This window comes from Helicoverpa armigera, chromosome 21, assembly GCF_030705265.1.
Source record: "Helicoverpa armigera isolate CAAS_96S chromosome 21, ASM3070526v1, whole genome shotgun sequence".
In the NCBI taxonomy this organism is placed as follows: domain Eukaryota; kingdom Metazoa; phylum Arthropoda; class Insecta; order Lepidoptera; family Noctuidae; genus Helicoverpa; species Helicoverpa armigera.
In genome coordinates, this window is record NC_087140.1 from 73,723 (window position 1) to 92,227 (window position 18,505).

The 18,505-nt window shown below is 33.2% G+C and overlaps 1 protein-coding gene across 2 annotated transcripts in view; it reads right to left on the bottom strand.

The window, feature by feature from the left end:
- Positions 1–13,700: 13,700 nt before the first annotated feature.
- Positions 13,701–18,505, bottom strand: part of LOC110381097 (inositol polyphosphate-5-phosphatase A) — a 28,920-nt gene continuing 24,115 nt past the window's right edge. Inside the window, exons 12-13 of one of the 2 annotated variants that reach the window (XM_064040152.1) lie at positions 18,317–18,353; positions 13,701–13,951 (exon numbers count right to left, since the gene is read on the bottom strand). In XM_064040152.1, the coding sequence (XP_063896222.1) occupies positions 13,794–13,951; positions 18,317–18,353 (195 nt within the window). In that variant the 3' untranslated portion in view covers positions 13,701–13,793. Of the gene's footprint in view, positions 13,952–17,267; positions 18,354–18,505 lie in introns of those variants that run through there. The other variant, XM_064040151.1, reaches the window with a different exon arrangement.

Genomic DNA, 18,505 nt, shown 5'->3' on the forward strand with positions numbered 1-18,505 from the left:
AATATCCATGATGCACACACAGATTTGTAGCTTAATAATAGAATAATTAATAAAAGATAATTTATAGGTATTCAAACTTGTTGCTGTTTTAGGGGCGAATCGTATGCGTCACTCGATGTGTCGTTCGATTTTGATTCAATTTTAAACAGTTGCATCAGTTGCTTAGCTCGCATTTGCCGACAACGACGGGCTACCAAATAATATTTATTTGTTATTTTATTTCTTTATAAGTGTAAAGTTACTTATAGCAGTGAAACATATTGTGAACAGGAATTGAGACAATTAAATAGTGTGTACTTACTTACATAAAAAAAATATTGGTATTACTATGATATATACGTGATAATTACGAATGTGTTAAAAATAACACTGATTAAGCGGTGGACAATATAATAATTTTAACGTCGCAAAGTGATCAGATTTTATTTTGTGTCAAGAAATCTCAATAAACAAAAAAAACTTGAGTACAAAGTTGAAGAAAAGGTGCTACTTTATTCTAAGTGAAAATCATTTTTTTATAACATTTACTTAATAACAAAAAAATAAATAAAAATGGCTTTTATATCTAAAACACCTACAGACAAACAACCTTTACTAAGTGCCAACACCCCAACCACAGACGAAAATATTAATGAAACATATTCTACCGATACACATATTCCTACCACTAAAGAGGTGACAAATGAAGATATATCACAACCGCATTTAAAATCAACTGTTACTATACAGCCTTTGCCAAACCGTACTGATGAAGAAAGGGAGATTCGTTTTAGCCCTTATAACCCTCCAATGGCACAATCAGAGAGAGTAGACGAGGCGGAAGAAGCGTGCGGGTTCTGCAATCCATATTGTGAATGCTTAAATTGTTCGATATATTTGATACACTGCGTGCGAGACGCTTGTATCGATCTTGAATGTTGCTGCCTTTGCTGTCTGCTTTTGTGGCGATGTTTGCAAGCGGCAACAGTTAGACGGGGGTGATATTACTTTGAGTGTCGGTCTAGTTAGCATTTAAACTTTTACAATTATTTCTGACACGCGAATGTCAGACATTTCAATAAAACTACTTTTACGCGATTATTTTGATACGATTTTATCGCGGTTATTTTTTTTTTTATTTAGCCGATGTTGTCCCACTGCTGGGCAAAGGCCTCCCCCATAGCCTTCCATCTTTCCCAATCGGTCGCTATCTGTGGCCAGTCCTTGTGGAAACTGTCTAGAACTTCTCTCCAGCGTTTCCTTGGTCTTCCTCTTGGTCGTCTTCCATCATCAGGAATCCATTTTGTGGTGATGTTGGCCCACTTGTCCGGGTGCATTCGACAGATGTGACATTAATATTATTTAATCCCGTTTCGGATCCTTTACAGCATCCATGGTCACGGACAGACTAAGGTATTGGTTGTCTTGATATTTAAGTTACACACAGCTACCCTACATTCACGTCGGGATTAAATAATATTAATATAACCGCGATAAAATCCGTAAAAGTAGTTTATACTTTTGTTATGATTTGCAGATGAGTAATTTTTATAATTACTGAGAAGTGTGATAAGAAGAAATATTGTGTAAACAAGAATATTGTACTTTTTTAATATATTTTTAATACAAATATTTGCCATAATAATTATTGTTATAATTATACTTATGAAGTAATTTATTTCTAAAATGTATTTTTAAAAGCAGTAGCAACTCAACAATCCTGGGTAATCATGTTGACTGTTAAATTGCTGTATGTTTTAGAATTAAAATAAAGCCATGACATGTTGCATTTTTTTGGAAACAGTTGCAGTATTTTTTTTAATGTATATATGTTACCGTAAGATTACAAACATCGTTAGATTACAATCTATCTCGAGAGATTGTAAACTGTCGAATTATTGTGAACCGTAACATCTGATTGCAATTTAACGCATTATTTTTCGCTATATTATAATCTATCGATGAGAAATTGTCAAATTGTCAACTGTCCGAAAGCTCTCTCTGATTGGTCAGTCTTTTTGTAAGATCGACCAATCACGACCAGCCGTTGTGTTCCCATGGAATTCCCGTAGAGTTAGGAATGAAATAAGGTAAACGCGGGTGAAGTCGTCATGCCCCAATAGTCGTCAATTAATCTTAAAACTTTTATTATTATTTTCTACTGAACTTAAAATGGGCCGGTTTATATATCAACATATTCTTGATAATATATTGCACAATTGAAATAACAATACGGGGTTTTAACAGTCACGGCTTCTAAGATATGTTATTTGAAACGTGTGTGCCCTAACAAAATCGTTTTTTCGTGAAGTTCAGCTGTCAAAAGTGAAACTCAGCACGTGGTTTTGTGTTTTGATTTACATAACTCCAGTGGGGTCTGTGGTATGTTTCTTTGTTTAATTAGATAGTTAAGTTTATTTGCTAGCGATGTAATATGCAATTTGGAATACTTTGAACATAGAAGATATATTCTTTTAATGTGACATCTATTGGTACTTCAAAACTCCCATTTGACCCAAAACCCGTCAATTTTACAATTATTATGACGACTACTGGGACATGTTCAAAAGTTGCACCTAAACTCGTCATAATGAGGATATTTTGTGTTTTACAGTACAAAATGCGAATAAATAGCTAATATCGGGACTTTTACAAAATTGATAACTGTCTAGAACAAACATATAAGGTTTAGACTACATTTGTTCATAAAACTGCGTTTCTTTTAAGCTTTTTCTTAGGGGTAAATTTTACTCTGCTGGTTCTAGATGCACGTACACAGTCATGTTATTCGATTCAATTCATATGTTTCTTAATGGTTAAATCCCCTGTTTTCTATAAGTATGCACTTTCTACGAGTGTTTTTTCAGGTATATATTGGCCGCTGTAGGTCTCCGCCATTCGATTAAGACCGCTTTGGGTACAAGTAGGTCTAGCACTAGCCTTTGTTTCTACAACGCTTGGATTACAATTTGTGGCAAACAAAAATTGACTGTTCTTACACTATGCTTTTTGTTCGAAATAACTGCATTTCGTCACGCGTATTGTACCGCGTCTTCCTAACGTGCCTTAATAGCGCCTGTATAAAAATTATGTCATTAAACTAGTTTTGACGCAAAAAATATTATTATAAATTTAAAAAAACCCCCGACCCAAAAAAGTACGCAATAATTATGACAAAAGGTTAAAAACGCTAAACCCTATAAAAAGCAAAAAATAACTTTTAACACTACGTAAACTAAATTTTGTCGTGTCGGGGGACCGCTCTAATTCATTACTTTAGATACGTGTTTTTTTTTTAAACGAATGTTGTAATTAGGTAGGTATCATTTGATTTATGTAAGTATTTATGAAGGTGAAAAGCGGTCCCCCGACACGTCAAGTTTACGTAGTGTTAAAAGTTATTTTTTGCTTTTTATAGGGTTTAGCGTTTTTAACCTTTTGTCATAATTATTGCGTACTTTTTTGGGTCGGGGGTTTTTTTAAATTTATAATTTAATTTTATTTCATGCTTTTTAAAGGAGCTCCTTAATTTTACCTTCTTTCATTTAATTTAAGATGGGGTCGCTATATGCGATCTCGGCCAAAGGAACCTGTTTAACAATCCTCATGACAAACTGGCTCTGGGAGAATTGCACAGATTGAGAAACAATAAAGATTAACCTTTGGACATTCTAGATTTTCAGCAAAAATATAAATCGGTTTATCCGTTTCATTCCGGCATTCCAGGGTTTCATCCGCCACATCCCATTTCCAGCATCAGGTTCTCGTCAATCAGAAACATGAAGAGAACTCGTCAAGCCAAATTCAACGAGCCCAAACTCGATGGGTTTACTAAAAGGCAGTTCAGGGTTACGTCTCCTACCTTCGTGCCCTAACAGCAGACCAGCTCAGTGGTTCCAAAAGACATTAGTGTTTCAAATTTCAGATCCCACATATACTTGCAAGTAAACTGAGCGTGTAACATTCCTATCACATGTAGCAAACGAGCTGATGATCTTGAAGACCTGAACCGATTTCCACTAAACATAGCTAAGAACACTCCCGACTGACATACCTTTTAAACAAAAAAAACCGCATTACAATCGGGTCATCCGTTTGGGAGCTACGATGCCACATACACACACACACACACACACACACACACACACACACACAGACACGTCAAACTTATAACACCCCGTCGTTTTTGCGTCGGGGGTTAAAAATCAGTTTTAAAACTAAGATGACATAGCTTCCATCGCTGTCGCTGTATTCGATATTGATGGCTAAAGAGTAATCTTAAGTAAGATTTTTTTATTTAAAATTGTCTGTATTTAGTGATTGCATGATCGTAATTTTAATAGCAGATCATGACTGAAAGAAACTACAAGCAAGAGGGCCTTTTAAAAGTCATAAAAGCTGACAGCTGTAAATCAAGGGCCCACACACAACATCAGATGCAGCAAAAAAAATAAAATGCCCTTTTGAGACAACTTTAATGAAAATACTATAGAAATGAACCCAAGGACAATCTCCGGTTCTGTGCTAAAGTATTGCTAACTATGGAGGAAAACTACTTGGGCTATTGCGTTGGGATGTTAGTGGATTAGGATATAGGAACTATGGCAGGATAACCAACTATAGGACTTGTGTACATGTTACAGCCTTTTATCGTCCCACTGCTGGGCACAGGCCTCCTCTCACACGGAGAAGGATTGAGCATTAATCACCATCAATATAGGACTTAGGATATGGAAAAAAAGTCGTGGTGGCCTGGTGGTCCAAGAATCAACCTCTCAAGTATGAGGGCGCGGGTTCGATTCCAGGTCAGGCAAGTACCAACGCAACTTTTAAACTCTAAGTTTGTATGTACTTTCTAAGTATATCCTGCAATGACACCAATGACCGTGTTTCGGATGGCACGTTAAACTGTAGGTCCCGGCTATCATTGAACATCCTTGGCTGTCGTTACGGGTAGTCAAAAGAAAGAAAGTCTCACACCAGTCTAACCAAGGGGTATTGGGTTGCCTGGGTAACTGGGTTGAGGAGGTCAGAGAGGCAGTCGCTTCTAGTAAAGTACTGGTACTCAGCTGACAACATATCGGGCTCCGTAGCAACATCCGGGCTCGGAGGATGATGATGATGAGGAACTATGGCACCTGCCGATGACAATGTCGATAAAATGGCAGGTGGAGACTCGCCACCTCACTTACTGGGCCCCCGGGAATCAGTCGCTAAATCGCAACAAGAGGGCAACAGGTACATGAGCGGCTAAAGGGTGAGGATACCTCGGTGGACTTAAAACGCAGATCACGCGCTCCCTGTGGGTCCAGCATCATCGGCCCACTCGCCACTTACCACGAGGCACCTACCCTCCGACCAGGGCTGCTAACCCTGCTCTAGCAACTCCACTCTGGTCGGCCAATGAAGGCAAGCCAAGAGGCGGGAGACCTTAACTCCGGCAGGCCGGAGATGGGGGACATTATACTCTCCCCGGAGCACTCGGATATATAGCCCAGCGGGGTCGCTACTACCCGTCATCCGCCTCAGATGCCCTGTGGGGCTTATTAGATATTATTATTATTGGGTTTGAACGGTTAGTTGTACCTAATCATATTTTATTTTTTGATTGATACCTTTAAGACAGTAGACAGTTTAAACTGTCTATAGAGATTTTTGCAAATGGTACTTAGCATGCGCTAAGCAGTTCAGAAGTTTTGATGAACCTTACCTAAATATCTATGAATGTTAGTAATTTTTCGCGGAAAGCTATATAAATGAATGTGGCTTTTATTTTTTGTGAATACTAATTATTTTATTTTACAATTTAAATATTTTAAAAGTAATTATTTTACTTGTACATATGCTTATGACTGCATCGTTATTATGATTAAGAAATATAACATACTAGCTTCTGCCATATTAGTACAGATATTTTATAGACTGGTTTTGTGATTCCAAGCGTTTGATAGATAGGAATATAAATTAAAATGCAACCATGTATCTGTTTTATTGAATATCTGCATTTCTAACAGATTATGACCTGCTATTCTTAATAGGAATTTGGTTTTTTATCTATCTACCTACCGAATGTTTCAAAAGAACAAGTATGCTTAACAAATTCAAGCACAAAAAAATTTACATAACTTGAACCTTATGTTCAAGAGCAGAGAGTTCACATTAGCATTAAAAGTTGACGAGTACTGGGAATATTTGACGAGTATCCGTACAAATCAGACGACTATTGGTACAAATCGCCCTTTTTTTACTTTTGGCTTAATAAGTATATAAACCCATCAAAATGATTAAAAAAACATTAGTCACTTAGAATAATGAATAAATACTCTATCACGTCATGCAAAAATTTTCATTTTCTATTGAATATTTAACACACAGTAGCGCTTCAAAGTCAGTGATTTCCGAAATCCGACGACTATTGGTACGTTTACCTTAGAGGTGTCAGTTAAATAAAATAAATGCTCTTCAAAAATTCTTCAAGTATTAAATTTATATAAAAATAACTCTTATAAAAATACAGTTAGGTATTTTGTCTTCAAATACAAACTAATATTTAAAAATAAAATAAAAGGGGTGCTAATTAAACAGGCTTCTTTTTAATATCATTATTCGCCCCCAAAAATGTATGTTGCCTTCTAAATTACTAAGTCAGCCACAATTAATAAAGCGTCGAGCATCTAAATGATACTATCTTAGCCACGAGTTATCTTCCACTCTAAATTCAACTCAGCATGATGGTTATTTTTTTGCATCTAAATTTGTAGCATGCATTCTAACAGTAAACTTCTTAAATACTATTAAATGACATCATAAAAATATTTATTTACCTTCTAATTTTTTAACTCGTACCTACTGAGTTTTTTGTTTAAAATATAACACATCCCATATTAATTGACCCAGCATGGAAGTAAGCATGCAACATGCAGCAAGCATGACTTCTGTCACGGCTCCGGCGCTGCGGGGCTCCGGCGGTCCCATGCGAGCTTATCGTCGCAGATGGTTTTCACGCTCACCACCGCAGCTTCGGCTTGCTGGCCGGCTCGGCCGGCCAGCCTCAGCCGCGGCGGCGAGCGCTGAAACTACCTGCGCCTCAGCTCGCAGGCCGCCTCGCCCCTCCGCGCCTACGGTTACGGTTTTGAATTGCACTCTAGGGGTAGGGCAGACAAGACTACGTGGAGTCGGTTTTGCAGCGATTCGTTTTCGTCACTAACTTCAATTTTTAATACAATGTTTTTAATTGAAGGTTATAAATGGCAATATGCTAAATGTGTTAGAAGATGTGTTACACACATACAGATGTGTTACAAATTAAATTCTACTATCAAAAAAAAAAACGAGCCAAGAAAAACTGATCTGGTTTTTCTTGGCTCGTTTTTGGAAAAATGAGGCCGAGTTAGTAATTTAGATGACTTTTTTGACGTTCTACCAATCAGCGCGCAAGATGCATTCCGTTCTTCGCCAGTTGACAATTTGACCGCTCTACATCGCTCTCGATCTTACAAAAAGACTGACCAATCAGAGAGAGCTTTCGGACAGTTGACAATTTGACAATTTCTCATCGATAGATTATAATATAGCGAAAAATAATGCGTTAAATTGCAATCAGATGTTACGGTTTACAATAATTCGACAGTTTACAATCTCTCGAGATAGATTGTAATCTAACGATGTTTGTAATCTTACGGTGACATATATACTCCATTTAAAATAACATTAGAAATTTAAGTAAACCTTTTTTACTGTTTGTTCAACCGATTTTGACTTCTATTCCGTAGACAAAAGAACGGAATTGAAAGCAAAATAGTGGTTACAATACCAAGTATTTACTGCAGCCACCATTAATCATACAACTAACGCAATAGAAGTCAAAATCGGTTGAACAAACAGTAAAAAAGCTTTACTTAAATTTCTAATGTTATTTTAAATGGAGTATAGAACAAAATCAATGCCTTATAAAGTGCCCCAAGAATGTGATTAGAATGTAAGCTTAAGATCAATGTATTTTGTTGGATAACATTTTAAGGAAAAATATTTTATGTAAGAAATATACTATGACAATAATTAATAATTAAATAAATAATAATTTTAGTAACAGGATAACACATTTCTGTAAACTTCTTTATTTGAAAGGAATTAAAGTACTTAAGTATCCGTTTTTATCAATGAATGTGTCTGGACAGTTAAACGTTGCTATGCACGCTCAAAATAGATTTCGCAAAATCATATTTATATTTGTACCTAATACTTAAAACATAATTTTGGCTGTGTTAATTACAAACTATTGAAGGAAGTTTTATCAACTTCCCAAAAAGAGAGGTTCTCAAATCGGATTTTTGTATTTTTTTCATTCTATGTACCTATAGTGAAAACAAAATTTGTATATTTTATAATATGTTATACATAATATTGAGGGGAAAATTTTAACAAAGATACCTTATTCGTTGCATTTTCTAAAGGATGTTATTACTAAGTAAACCTAGAAAGATTAGTATACCTATAGAAAGCTTAAATTTAGAGGTGAAGCTTGATGGAGCAAAAATTATAAATAGGTAGGTACCTAATTACTGAATTTCGTGTAGCCTGGCCTCTGATAACGAAAAATAATGTTCCACTTCCAACGTCAATTACCTATTTTGTTGTTAATTAAAATGGTGCTATTTTTGATAATTTTACAAGTAAAACTAAAAATAATTTACTGTAACAGGAAGGCGTGTCATATAAGGTAGTTCCGATAAATAATTCTATACAACCAATATGGATATAATTTACGATAAGAGTTAGCTTGTGTACGAAGTTCTGCATTTACAAAATTATATTAGGTACAAGCCAACATATGTATTTTACTTTTGTGCTTATATTATCGGAAATATATCTGTAGTATAATAATAAAATTGTTTAATTCTTTTGTACCCTTATAGAAGACATCAAAAGAGCCATTTAATTAATAAATCAACGATACCCACTACCGGTATACTATCCTAAATCTAATTTCTACTTTCACACAAAAACTACTATTTTTTTTTTCAATAAAAAATTAAAAAGAGTTTCAGCGTGTTTGCTTCGGCCCTATATTCGCCAAAATTCCTGGACTCTGTAGTCTGGTCGATACATAGATATGTTCATGCAAAAACTACTAAAATATTATTTTGTAAAACTTTTCAGAGTAACCTACTATATATATAAGTAGGTAAGTACCTAATTTTTATCCGGATGAGGGGTGAAGTCCCCTCCGGAAGTTAGTCATGTGTGAATTAAAGGAAAAACAGTAATATTTTTAACATTTTAATCACACCGATCACAATACACTTAAAATGACTAGAATATAGAACAATAAAATAGTTGAAATTGCTCATTTAAAGAGTATTTACGATAGACATAGACTTTAACGATATCTATTCGCTTTCGAGTTACGTAGGCGGTGTATCTGATCTTACGAGATGATATTTCAGCATGAAATCTAACAACATAATATTGAGGTAAAAAAATATTTAATCAAGTAGGTACATAATTATCAATTTAACATTCGATTAAATATACCATAGACATCGGAAGATTAAGTGCATGAAATAACAAAAAGGTCGTTATACCTAAGTCAAAAATTCTGCACCGACTATGGTAATAGGTAAGATCTGAAGACATTTGCATACATAACTCGAAAACGAAGTACAAGCATTACACTCCTATAGAAAGTCGATTGATTTCTTCCCTGCAATACTTTCTTCTTTATAAGAGAACACAGTACTGACTTTTTACCATCAAGGCGTTTTTAACACTAAGATTAATTGTGTTGGTTAAAAATAGCATGTCCCTCTTTCATCTTTAAATTGGCCAATTGACATAGTTTCATGAACAATCTTAAGATTTACAGTGTGTTACACCATTCAACTATAACGATAACCGAACCATTTTCAGTTGTCAAACCGCCGAGTTGACAAATGCAATTTCACGGCTGCTTATGGTTCGTTTATCGTTTTATTCAAATGGTGCAACTCACCCTTAACCATTTCACTGCCCACGCACGAAGCAGACACAATAGTTAAACAATCGGTGTACATCACATATGATTGGTGGGACAGGAAAGTAAGAGTGCGTCTACACGGTGCATGTAGCTGTAGCAAGTTAACATGCGCAAGTGACAAGAGCACGCGGGTGGGTATTTTGCTTTGGTACATACATGTGCGAGTCGCTGGACCCGCACATTTTTAAAATGCATGTAACCTGTGCATGTGCCTCAACATGCGCAAGTTGCTTGCACCGTGTAGATGTACCCTTATTAAATTCCAATGTTCGTATCAGTTGAATCTGTCGGCTTTCTACAGGAGCCCTAAGTTAATAACAAGAACGACTAAAGTTGACTAAAATTGACTAAACTATACACGACACAGAACAGCAGTAGTGAAACAACGCGAAGAGAGATGTGATCTATTTCCTATAAATATACAAACAATATTATTTCATTTCATTATACAAAACAATTCGGTATTTTGGCAAAATATGCTCCTAAATATACGTAGTTTAAATACATGCAATAATTGTTTTTTTTTTGTTGTAGACCTCTTCAAAAAGCTGGATGGTATCAATAAGTATACTTAATTCGGGCTTTGGAAGCTTATTTTTGACATAAAAATATATTTTTTTTTTAAATTACTAATTTAACCATGTCTCACACTAGATTTTTATGCAAATGTAGATAAGTCTGGCTGGCCGTTATGCATTGGTAGTCAGCGAGCTAACCGATAAACACCATATTAGCTCAATATTATATTCAATTGTTATCCAATTGTTACATTATGAACTTAAGAGAATCAAGCCTCTGAAGTTGAGTTATATATTTTTTGAAAAAAAAGACCCGTTTTTTCCAGACATACCTACACACCAATTTATTTTTGAAATTCCGATCTTATTCAAAGTTGGACGATGCAAAATTTTTCATCGAGGCCTACAACGCTACACAACATTTTTTCTATCTAAGAATGTAATTATTACAACATCGATATAAAGATATAATAATTAGGTACAATCTCTCCACTTTGGTGTTCTTTTATTTTGTATTATCGTTTACGACACCTAGATTTTAAATATTTGTCTATTTACCAATACATTTGCGTTCTTAAATACCTACTAAATAAGTCACCATTGACTAAAAACTGACTTATTAGTGTCAAAATATCGTATTTAATTAGATACTGATGCCTGTAGTTATTAAAACAAGTTGAACGTTAAGTTTCTTTGGTAATCATAACCTATAGACATGTAATTAAATATAATAAATATGAAAATATGGCGATAATACAATATAATATTAATTGATTGTCTTTTCTAACACCTACAAGGCTGTGTTTTGACTCAAAGACTCGGTCTATATTTAAGACTATAACAGATGCGATGAAACTAAGTACCTACTTATTCTTTGGCTAGTTTAGCTTACCTAAATACATATTGCTTTTATCTAAAATTACTAGGTATGTTTTGTTATTAGACTTAGCTTTTATATCCTGTAGGTATACAAAGATAGAAACTACATTCAGAAGCTGTAAATAATATTAAATAATCTATTTTTTGTATTAGAGTTTACAAACCTTCAAAATAATGTTTGTATCTATGTTATATTTTTGCAGGCGAACTTAGTTTTATAAATATTATTTATACGTTTAAAAATGACTAGAAATGTAGGTATTTGATTACGAAATAAATACTCGATCATAAAATACATACTATGCATAAAACTCACTACATATTTTGATTATACATACATACGTATCTACTTTAGTGTTTTTTTTATTTACATAATATAATTATTTAAATAGGATATTTTTTTATTAAAAATAATATTAATACTAAGGCAGGTACAGTTAAAACTTACGACAGCGATAATGATATGGTTCAATGAATACGTATAGAGAATTTGAAAGATAGTATAAATAATTCAGATATAAAATTATATATAATAAATAATTAAGATATATTTAGATAAATAAACAAGAATTATTTCTAGTTAAAATGTTACCATTCTTCCCTGAATACATACCATATTACTATACATAAAAAAACGTTAAAAGTATGTAATGGTGCCTAATGTACGTGGACTTTCTAATATATAAAATTATCTATTGCAGCTATGTCCCTACCCATACTTTGACTTTTAATAGTCCCCATAAAAGGGTCACTTATTTCTACTACCTTTCTAGGCAATATTTATTTACCCAATTTAATAGATCTAGGTTGAAATTCTTGCCACAGATTCTACGATAAACAATAAATATTGAATTCCTATATATAAGAAGAATTTGAAAGCTTATAAGTAAGGAAGAAGTGTTATATCTATTACATATAATGTTAAGTATATTAATATGTCACAAAATTTGATGATCATCTCAGGAACTACTGAACCGATTGTGATTTTTGTGATATTTAGCTTAGAAAATTGAATAAATGAGACACAGATATGTAAGGAGAAAAATTAAGTATTTTTGAAAACATTATTTGACTTTCACTTTATTCTCTGGGCTTCTAAGTATATAGTGATGAAATGAAATAGATCCAGTTTTTTTTAAGTGCAAAGAAATAAAGTTTTTTTTTAATTATTATAATGTGATGCGAATGATCAGTATCCGATTATTATCACAATAGTGATGAGCATAATTATTAATCGTACCTATTATTAATTCTGGAGGGTTTATTATTATTATTTTTATTTGTCTACATGCTACATTATTGAACGGTATATTAGCCATTATTATAGACACCGATTACGATCTAAGTCTAGGTTATTTTGTATTTATTTTATTACTGGGGAGTCCGTCAAACAGTTTTCGTTATTATATTGATTTTTTTTATATGATAATTGAAAGTGATACCAAGAAAAAACTGCGTTTATATTGCGTATATTACCTATAACTATTTGTCAAGTTTCGAAATATAATCTCAAGTCGACTGTGCGAAATGTGGTCAACGCCAAACTTTTTTTATGTATGTTAAGATATATAACTTTTGAGTTTACAGTAATTCTTTAAGAATTAGTATTTTGAATAATTCATGATTAATACAGGACTCCCGTATTAATATTTTTTTAATTTCATATTCTTCCTTATTTATAATATGCAAAAAATAGAAAATTGCAAACAAAGTACCCTGTGGTAAATCCCCGACTATCCTAAACTAAGTACATTAAAATTCAAATAATTCAATATAGAAGTAGGTATAATCACATATACATCATAGTAATGAGAAATAGCAAAAACAGCATAAAATATAAATAACTAAGACTAGATGAGTATTTTTTTTATAATTATATTATTAATAATTAAATTATTAACCTATCTAAAATTTTATTTTATGTAACAATACATATTTATAAAAATAATTACATTTTGTAATCATTTCATTTGGAATGTAATTATTATATAGATACATTATATTTTCTCAAATAAAACTTTCAGTGATAGAGATACTCCTAAATTGTTTATGATATGAATTCACATTTTTAAAAATATCCAAGATAAGATTATTAGTTGAGAAAATGTCTTAAGTAGCTAAGTTTTTACAGTAATTGGCAATTACTCATATATATGTAGGGAGTAAAGATTAATACATATTTGCATATACCAATATACTTTCAGTAATTGAAGAACTTTGTATCTTTATAATATCCTTCTTTATATATTTTACTGCAAATAAATGACTATTAACAAAATTATATAGAAATATATATTAATATATTCAGATATACTTTACCTACTTCAAAGAAATTGTAGTTTGTCGCAACTTTTACTATTGTAAGTTTGATATACAATAAATATATAGCAATATATACATATTTATATATCAGTTTCTTTAAATATGCTATTAGGGCTTTCCATATTGAAGTGTATGTACCGTGAGCTGGGTGTTTCGGTGACGCTGTCAGCTGTCTCCGGGTCCTCGGTCTTAATGTGTTTGGGAGACGATTCAGAATGAAACTCCTGGCGAAAGTTGCCTGAAATGTACGTGTTTTACTTTTATTAATATAATAAATAATTTAAATTGCAAAATAGGTTTCTCAAAATTTCAATGTTTCTTACAGCGTTTTCACCCTAGCGGACTTTCTGTTCGGTTATTCTTACGGGCGCTTATATCCTCGGGTTGCTACAAAATCGCGCGACAAAAATTCGCTTGTGTAAAAGCGCTGTAAGGCTTCCTTTTAGTTGAAATCGAAAAGTAATCAAAATGAAGTCTTAGTCATCGAAATGTGATATTCATTAATAACTCTAAAGAAAAGCTAATAAGTCTACACAAAAATTACTGATTATATCAATATACAAAAGCCTATATAAAAACAGATCTAAATAATAAAAAAACTCAATACTTACAAGCAAAGCGCACAACCACAACATCAAAAACTGAAAATAACAACAAAATAACAAAGGGAGCAATTCAAAACATCTATAAATACAACTTATAAATTACATGCATTATTTTTAAAGCAATATTTTATTAAAGCTGGTTGGTACCACGTTTCACTAGATACAACTAAATTATTTTTAACGATAGTAATCTGTCTCCAATTTTATTTTCAAGTCGACATATTAAGAATATTAATATTCAAAGATTGCGTATCGTCATCTGTCTTTTTGCCCAACTGTGCTGGGAGACCGATATTAGTCTGATGCCCATTTTCACCAACAAATACCTAAATTAAGGGATCCCCTAAGAGCATTTACGGAACACTTAATAAGAATTTCGTTTTCACCAAAGTTTTGGTATCCCTTATACATAGTTATTTATGTCAAAATTGGGAGAGCCCTTATTCTAAGTGGCACTTAGATTAAGAGATTGTTGGTGAAAACGGGCATAACTTTTGTTTTACACGGAGCGACTGCCTATCTGGTATAACGGATAAGCCTTAATGTCAGACTTTCTGGCTTCTTCATATAGAGTCCAGCCCTTCCAAAACTGTGATACTATAGCCATTATTTATTAAAAACCATGCATGTAATTTAAAAGCTTGTTAAAAACGCATCTACAAGATACAACATAAAAATACACAAAATAAAACTCTAAATCAGTGCAAATAAAGTTTATTTTTAATCGACACCTCGTCAAGGTTTAACTTACATATATACGTGTTCTTACGTATTACTACTGCCCCGTTCTTTTAACCAGAAACGATTAAGTGCGGATTTCAATAACCGATCCATTCGTAAGTTTTACGTCATCAGGAATGGATGTAGAAGAAAACGTCCAAAATGGCGGCTGACTGGCGACTACACTAGCGACTGTGTGAGCGAGGTGCACTTTACCGTGTATATTATTGTGGCAACCAACGAGGTCAAGCTGCCAGAGTAGCCAGAAGCCACGTAGAGAACTGTAACTCGTGGCCACGCTTCCAATTTGGCGACGTCGCCATGGCGTCTTAATGAGGCAGAGCTCATAGAGAATCTTGATTTACATGAAGATAATGTCAAAATTTAATCTCCATTCGCAAAAAAAGAGATGGATCGATTATTGAAATCTGCAGTAACTCTGCTTACGGATAGTACGCAAAATGAATCGTTTCTTATCAATAAATAGGGCACTAAGTGAACAGTGGTTAGAACTTACGATCTTTTTACTCGACTACGAAGAACTATGGTGAAATATTTTAGTAGATACTGGGTATATTGTTTTTATTTAGTGTGTATATTATGGTATGTCAGTGTTTTTGTTCCTTTTGTAGCCTAAACTAAGCTAGGATTTGATCTAACTTGTTCTAATGGCATGAAAATATATTTTTTGTCGTTACACGGAAATATTGTGGTCGAGTTATATTTTTTCCTCTTTTGTGATTTTCCAAGGAAATAGTAGATATAAGTAGTTTCAATTGATAAAAGTGTAGCTTGAAATAATTGACGATAGCTACAAGAGCTGAGAAAAATATCGATGTTATGCAAAAGCACTTTTATTAACGGAAAATATATCGATATGTGTTTTTCGTGGAACAGTGTTAAACATTTAAAAAATAATTTTAAGTGTTACAATCTTTAATTTAAATTGTAATAAATTATGCCTAAGTAGCATTTTAAAAATAAAAACAAAATCGTAAGGTCTTACCACTGTGGAAAATTAAATTAGATAAGTGTTACCAGTCTTAAATAAAAATAGTGACTTTAAACCAAAAACAATGGTAACTAAGAGTGACTGTTAAGTTAAAGTTAATTTAGATAAAATACCAATTATTTTATAATACTTTTTAAGTTATTTAGTGTCGTATTTTGTTGAAATGTTCTAGGTTAAATATAGTGAAAGAAAGATGTTAGGTTAGCCGTTGAACCACAAAGTCGTTTTAGAAGTGCAGGTAAATTGCATTTGAAGATTTTGTATTTCTCATATACACGGTGCCTATTGGTTTATTATATAACCATTTTCTCAAAGGTATGCTTTACAGTAAACGAATTTAGCAAAACTTTTTGGACGAAAAATGTTTAATGATGCCAGGCTAGAGTTTTTTTTCTCATTTATTTCACTCTTTTGTGATTCAGCTATAAAGCCCGTTCTTTTTTCTTGTAACTTGTGCTAAAATTGATTAAGCATACATATTTCACGACGGGTGGAAAGCGAGTATTTGTCCTTTAGTATTCAACCTAGACTAAATCAACAAAATCATAATTTTTAGAAGCAAATATTACCATACCTACTCAAAGGAGTATGCGTTTAAGATCCACTTGAGCATAGAGACTAGACTTTACAAACCATTTGGTATAAGATTTTATTAAATTAACTGAGTCATTAAGTAAATAACAAATTAAATATTAACTATTATATTGCATTGAGTACCCCCCTTAAGAAAAATATTGCAATAATTTATTATTAATAATAATAGTGGAAAATTAGGAATAATGCTTTTGCCTTAAAAAAGTCCACAACACTATGGTTTTGACTGTCAAATATTTAAGAGTGGTGACTCGAGGGTTTAATCGATATATCGATAGATTATTTCGACTAGTAGCAAGATTATACCTAAAATAGTATTATACAAATTAATTGAATAATTAAATTAAGATTCAATAGGACATTGATATGTTACAAGTTAAAAATGCATGCGGCATCAAATTACCATGCGTCCACGGTAAGAATATTACCATTTTTTGTCAAACAAAACCTTATTAAAGGTTTTATAATAATAATTAATACAAAAAAATAAAAAAAAAGTCAAAACAGTGCATTACAATTAAATACGAAAAATAAAAACTGCACAAACAATGCATTATCAAACGGTTATCAACTTCGAAAATGTAAAAAAAAAAAAATAATAATACCATTGCAAAAAACCATACTTTTTACCGTCACTTCACAAAAATAGTCGAATTTAATTTCGAAGTTAATAATCGTTAAAAAATCGACTAAAACAAAAACTAATCGAGTCAGATACATTACTATTATTGGTACACTTAAACGCCTACTATAATTCAAGTCTTTTAAAAAATATTTTTCATAGTACATTCGACGTAACTTGTCAAATCCGAATTTAGTTGAATATCAGCACAGTAGAAACTTTTAAGGAGAAAAAATACTACTTGACAGTTAAATTGCCTAACTTCAGACTTATATCGGGATACGTCAAAAATACTTTATCAACCATACACGTTAAGAAATTATCTAGTTTAAAATTAAGTGGCGTTTAAGTATCCCAACTTAAAAAAAAGCTTTTAAGTGCAACACTTGGTTAAGCCGCTACAATCACATTTGACTTTCCTCGCCTTCCGCCTACAGAACCCATAACATTTCAGTGCCAAACAACACAAACCACCTTTACTCTTACTAGCCTCAGACTTACAGGATTCCCGACTATTCAACCTCTGAATTTCAGGTATCGATTTAACCTTATCATCTTTATCCGAGAGCAACTTATCTAATCGATTCTTTAACTGTGTCGGTGATACACTTCTGTCTCGGCTCAATTTAGTCGATTTATTAGTCGATATTTCTGTAACCTCGACTGATAATTCATCGGAACCCGATGAAGCTTCGACATTAGGGCTGTGAGAATCGATACTTTCTGGTGTATACGGATCGACACATCGTCGTACAGACAAAAGAGTATTATCGATATCGTTAACGTAAATGCCATCATAACTGCCGTCAGCACTAGTTATTTCTACATGTGGTATTCGAAACATAGATTCGTTTAATGAGCCTGTTCTAGTACGTTTAAGGTTTTCGTCTGTTAATTTGTCTGGGTGGCTAGTAGAGGGGGGTAGTTTGAGCTTTTTGTTCGCGTAGAGGTCTGGGTCTGTAGGCAGGCGAGGGAGGGGGGAGGCGCGGGAGGTGAGGGACAGGGTGGAGGGGAGGGGACAGAGGAGGGGGTTGCAGCAGGGAGTACTACCTCGGTCCGTTTGGAGCATCACGCGTAAGTAGATTGGCTGTGGGATATATTGAGATTATTAGTTCGATAGTAATAAGATGATTTGATATTGATATGAACGTTTAAACATTAATGCAGTCAAATGTTAAATAAGATTTTCTATTTATATACCAACCAACTATCACTATTTGCTATGTACTTGTTGTCGTT